The following is a 6,000-nucleotide window of genomic DNA, read 5'->3' as shown; positions in this document are numbered from 1 at the left end:
TTTTTATATATGGCAAATTCTTGGATTCATCTTCAAACAAGTCACCCCAGACACCAGTAATTGTATTTAACTTGCGTTTTTTTTTCTGAGAAATGCTATAATACATTTGGTATAGTTCAATTTATATACAGTACATCAGGGGTTTTTTAGGATGTGGAAAGGACACAGTCATCTCAAGAAGCAGCCTTATGCAGAGAACTGAGATGCTTATTTATTTTGAAGTTGGGATTAGACTTTACTATTTAATTGAGATACTTATTTATTTTCTTTCAATTGGCGTTAGATTGAATCATTAATACTTTACCAGCACTGCAAGGGGCACTGTATTCTTCAAAGGTGAATTCATCTGAAATACAGAAATTATTGGAGAGAAAGAGTGAAGACATTCAAACATAAGCACCTAAGATGTGAATCGTAAATAAACTACATAAGCCAAGAAAGAAAGTAGAAAGCATCGCTATAGAGCCAATAAGTATGATTTCTCTATTAAGCTGTTTGGGATTGGTGGGGGGGAACCAAGAGAAAACCTGGCTTGGGAACAGAATTGAGAGGCTGGGTACACAGGTGATGTGCCTGAATATAGTTACAGGACTCCACAGATAGTGCCTTTTCACAGCTGTATTTTTCTCATTGGAATTGCACCTTGCTCTCCGAACCTTCCCTTCATCAAAGAACAGTTTTAGCACTACCATCATGCTGTGATGGTGGTTAATCTTCTAGCTCAAAGCCATGAGCCAATCAAAGTATTTCCTGATATATTACAAAGTTCCCCAAATTGTATGAGACTATCCGAAGCACAAGTCAAAAACAGATCAAATTTTTCATGTCACACATCAGCACTGAGATGTGTTTTTTCAGTTACTGTACTCTTCTTATCTCTTTGGAATTATTCAGCCCAGGACAAACAACTTTATAGGGAAATTTAGATGGAATGGACCCTCTCATTGCCTTATGGTCAATTTATAAGAATGACTCTAAGACTTGTTTAGTGGGGGGACATGAGAGGTTCATATACAAGAACATGATTACTCAGTGCACACAAACTCACCTTTTCCTCCAGTGAAACACTGTGGAGTTTTGCTTTAGTTAAGGCAATCCTTTACTAGGTTAGTAGTTTTTTTTTTTTTTTTTTTTTTGGTTTTAAAGCTCAGCACGTCTGAAGCTTACCTGTCTCATAATAATCATAGGCTTTTACTGTAGCTGGTTTTAAATTCTTTATTTGGATGTCTTGTTCCACAAAGAAGGAAAAATTCAGGGCTTGATGGGTTAGCTGGAGAGACAGGAAAACAATTAGAATCAAAGATTAGTTAGTCTTTGATTAACTAGTTACTAGTTACTGTCCTCTCTTCATAAGATATTATCAAACCCTGTAGTTATGCTATACACATCTGTGCCAGAACCTGTGAAAAGAAAGGGGACTTCTGTGACCTGCATAACATACTAAAAGACAGATAAAAGAAGGACAAAAGAGACAATTTTTGTAGGCAGCCAAATGTAATAAATCAAGCCTGTTGGCAGTCCAGGCTTCATTTTATTTTTTCTTTTCTTTTTCTTTTTTTTTGGGAGGGGGGCGGGGACCGAGTCTCGCTCTGTTGCCCAGGCTAGAGTGCAGTGGCACAATCTCGGCTCACTGCAACCTCTGCCTCCTGGGTTCAAGCAATTCTCCTGCCTCAGCCTCTCAAGTAGCTGGGACTACAGGCACCTGCCACTGTGCCCAGCTAATTTTTGTATTTTTAGTAAAGATGGGATTTCACCATCTTGGCCAGGCTGGTCTCGAACTCCTGACTTCGTGATCCACCTGCCTTGGCCTCCCAAAGTGCTGGGATTGCAGGTGTGAGCCATTGTGCCAGGCCGGCTTCATTTCTTTTTATAGCCACTTTGTCCTCTCTCACCTGTATATGTGAACAGCACTATATGGAACCTGTTATGGTTTGTTAGAACCTCTAGTTGTTATTCCAGATCTAGCAGAGTCACAGAAAGTCTTACCTTTTCAAAGTAGATTAGGACATGGTTGATGCTCACTTCAGTCCTCTGAATCTGAGGCTGTTTCTGGAGCTGTTGATCAAGAGAATAAGCCAGAAATATGGAATGAGAAAATGTTATACTGGCAGTAGTTTTCAGGAATTTACGATATAAACAGCTTCTCAGGAGCATCCAAACTACTAATTTTGATTTCTTCAAGAATAATAATGATAATAACAATAGCAATATTTATTGAACTTTTATTCTCTATATATGCTATAAGTGTATGTGCAGATACATATATGTGAGATATATATATATATATGTATGCCTGCACACACACATATATCCTTTTCTCTTTTTATATATAGCTGGAAAATAATTCAATACCATTCCACATAACTAGGTGTCTTGGGGTCTGTTGGAATATTATTTATCATGTTTCTGACTTATACCCTATACCTGACACCACATAACCATGATACACACTATTAAAATGATAGAGACACCCTTTAGAGAAGCAATTTTGAGGGAGCACACCTCATGAAAAGTGCATCAATAAAGTCAAATTGACAACGATAACTGCCGGCATTTACCATGACTTTGCTATTTGTAGGGGATCTAGGGATTACCTGTTTAACTGATGGTTTCATAGGTATGAAGCCTGATACCATCTTCACATCAACAATGACCATGTTGGAACTGGGTCGGTCCCCAGTGTAACTATAAAGTCAATGCATAGGAATAAGGAAGTCAAACAAAATTTCTTGGAATTCATTCAAGACAAACTCTCTCTTTACCTTCTATTTCTAACACTAAGTTACTATATCTACTGAATCTGTTTCTATTATGGTTGTTTGGAAAACCCATCATTTTAGGCTCACAGTCTTCAGATATTGTAATACCATATTCTCAGTGTTTACGCTTTTTCTTGTTAATAAACACTGCAAGAAATTTTCTTGTAATAAACACTGCAAGAATTCCATATTCATTATGTGTGGCTTTGGAGAGTGGAATTTCTCCACATAAGAAAATCAATTTCTCCATATTCTATTAGGTTGGTGCAAAAGGTCTGGTCACGATCTAGGATTTACCTAATGTTGATGTGAATCTGGAACTTTCTGTGAGCATCCACTCCATCACAATTCGTGGGGAGAGTATTAACCTGCAGAGCAAAGGGCACTTTCCCTTCTTTCTTGGGAAGGACGTTATATCTCAGGCATGTCTAAAACAAATGGAAAAAAAATCCTTAAGTTTTACAATCAAATTGTCTCATAATCTGTTCCAGATGATTCATACCTTTCCTTAGCACACGCTTCTTTTTCTTATTTTGAAATTCAAATATAACTCTTGAAACTTTCTCTCCCATTTGCAGCATCTCCTAAACCCCAGCAGTCTCACCTGGAGGTACACACATCCCGACCCTGACACAGTTGTGCTGTACTCCCCCGGAACCTCTGGTAACCGGACCTCCTGCAGCACTAGGCGGTTGCCATCATCTACTTGGAAGTCTTTAGAAAAGGTGTGTGAAGATTTGACGGTCACCAAAGCTGCTTTCTCACTTTTACTGAAAGTTGCTGTTCCATATTTGGAGAGGGCTTGAAGAGCCACCACTGTGTCCTGAAAAAAAAAATGAGTAGCGAGATCACAGAAGAGGAAAGTAACAAATGCACACTGGATGTAAACCATAACAACACTATTGTTTCTTCAGAACTATTTAGTCATAAACGCAGTCCACTAACTCTATTTCAATTTAGTTCAATCTGGTTAGTAATGATAAACTATTCCAGATACTTTGAAGGTAAATTTTTAAAGTTTCTTCATTCAGCTGGTTTACAATATACATATGGTGATAAGACTTAGATATTTGACACAAGCACAGGTTATTTCAATAATTTATAAATTTCTGTAACAATATTTGTTAGAAAAGGTCAGAGAAGAGAGAAGAAAATATGGGTTCGAACAGTAAGAGAAGAGTGAAGAAGGTGAGAAATAAGATTCTTTCTGAATAATGAGCAGGGTTTATGTAGACAGAAGAGAGGTATCGGGGGAACCTGGGTGGGGAATGCTCTACGTGAAGTCATGGAAACTGCAGTGAGCTAATTCTAGAAGAAGCAAAGGGATCTGCCTAATCAGATTGGTGTACTCATGTTTACTGGTGAGAGGAAATATTTTTGATAAAATATTAGATAATTTTAGGCTTTGGGTGAAAAAAAGATTTATTTTCCAAGGGAAGTAATCCCATGAAAACATTGCTTTGTGAAAACAAACCTACCTGCATGGTTGGGGGTCCCCTAGGGAGTTAAGAGAGGAGACGGTATAAAAAGGACAGAGCAGTAATCCATACATAAGCTAGTAAGACTGGAACTTGTCTGCTGATGGAGGGATGGAGAAAGTGTGAATTAGAAATACCAACTATTGGGCCGGGCGCGGTGGGTCAAGCCTGTAATCCCAGCACTTTGGGAGGCCGAGACGGGAGGATCACAAGGTCAGGAGATCGAGACCATCCTGGCTAACACGGTGAAGCCTCGTCTCTACTAAAAAATACAAAAAACTAGCCGGGCGAGGTGGCGGGTGCCTGTAGTCCCAGCTACTCGGGAGGCTGAGGCAGGAGAATGGCTTAAACCCGGGAGGTGGAGCTTGCAGTGAGCTGAGATCTGGCCACTGCCTGGGCGACAGAGCGAGACTCCATCTCAAAAAAAAAAAAAAAGAAATACCAACTATTCCATTATTCAACTCCCAGAAGATGGCTGTATCTTCATATATGTGAATACATTTATGTTTCCTTCTAGAGTCTCCCCACAGACCTGAGTGGAGGAAAAGCCCCCTTGGGGATTTTGCTGCTTGGTGATCCACTTCACAATACGTGATGCCACAGACAGGTCCTCTGAAGATGGGGCAGGCTGGACAGTAAGATAGGTAAGGAGCACGTAAGATGTCATCTCCACTTCTGCAGAGGGAGCCCGTGGTTGAGAATAGAGGGTCTTAGCTTCTTGAAGTTTCCCAGGACGTTGCCAGTGGATTGAATCCTCTTTGACATAGAAAAGGGTAGAATTTTTAGCTTAAAGGATGATTTCAAAATCTAATCCATAAGTGATAATTATAATTATAGTTCACCTAATAAATTGACATTTCATTTTAATGAAGTGAAAGCATTAAACAAAGTGAAAGCATTAAATAGTCACTATCAAACAAATCCTTGTCAAGAAAGTAAAGTTCCAGAGAATAACATTGAGCCTTTGTGTCTACTACATGTGTGTGTGATATTAGAAGCTGGGACTGTATAGAGTCTATACTGTGTAGATTAATAAAATGATCCATGTTATCCAGAGAATTCAAGTCTTAGATCAATGATAATTATTCTGTCATTAAATTAAGGCAGCATGATAGGCATGAGCTCAGTAGAGGCATCCTCCCTTCTTTTGGTCACTGGTGGTTGTTAGAAGTAAACTTTGCAGTAGCAGCTCTTACCTTCTTTCACAGCCTCTCTGTTTAATGATTCAAGCAACTCTCTTCGTTTGACCTTGTTTCCTGCTAGGGCAAAGGCATAGGCCAATAATGCTTTGGTGTAGACAAGACTTCCTTGGTCCTCTGAGGTGGAGCTCCAGGCTGTTTCAAGGCAGGATAGGGCACTGCGGACCACTGCGTGCTATGAAGAAAATGAAAGGTTATTGTAAAATAGCAGAACCAGGCAAATGAGCTATCCCCAGGCTAACTGCAGATTAAAAACCCTAATGTGTCTGTGTAACCTCACAGTTCTGACCAGAGAAGAGTTTCCTCTGCTGCTTCCAAAAGGATCTGGTCCTTTACATTCCATTGAAATAAAACAAAATTAAATACCATAAAAATCACAATTAATTTCCCTCAGGGATTCATCATATCATAATTTTATTCTTTACGTGTGTGAAGGAGGTACAGGGGATGTGCTTGAACATACAGTGGCAGGCAGTGGCATCTCCAGCAAAGCAATGGTGATGTAGGCAGAGAGTGTCAACTCATCGTTCACCCCACCCTGTAAGGATCAGAGGCAGAGACTCA

The 6,000-nt window shown here is 39.5% G+C and overlaps 1 protein-coding gene across 1 annotated transcript in view; it reads right to left on the bottom strand.

Annotated features, from left to right (window-relative positions):
- Nucleotides 1-269: 269 nt before the first annotated feature.
- The window catches only part of LOC111526632 (pregnancy zone protein-like), a 48,691-nt gene continuing 42,960 nt past the window's right edge, over nt 270-6,000 (bottom strand). Inside the window, exons 28-36 of the mRNA XM_023192419.1 lie at nt 5,900-5,974; nt 5,434-5,611; nt 4,770-4,993; nt 3,364-3,582; nt 3,057-3,187; nt 2,595-2,685; nt 1,987-2,055; nt 1,168-1,270; nt 270-346 (exon numbers count right to left, since the gene is read on the bottom strand). Coding sequence (XP_023048187.1) covers nt 270-346; nt 1,168-1,270; nt 1,987-2,055; nt 2,595-2,685; nt 3,057-3,187; nt 3,364-3,582; nt 4,770-4,993; nt 5,434-5,611; nt 5,900-5,974 — 1,167 coding nt within the window. The remainder of the gene's footprint in view (nt 347-1,167; nt 1,271-1,986; nt 2,056-2,594; nt 2,686-3,056; nt 3,188-3,363; nt 3,583-4,769; nt 4,994-5,433; nt 5,612-5,899; nt 5,975-6,000) is intronic.

The sequence above is a fragment of the Piliocolobus tephrosceles genome, chromosome 10, assembly GCF_002776525.5.
Source record: "Piliocolobus tephrosceles isolate RC106 chromosome 10, ASM277652v3, whole genome shotgun sequence".
Classification (NCBI taxonomy): Eukaryota; Metazoa; Chordata; class Mammalia; order Primates; family Cercopithecidae; genus Piliocolobus; species Piliocolobus tephrosceles.
Note: the sequence above shows the minus strand (reverse complement) of the source record. Positions and strands in the feature narration are given on the sequence as shown.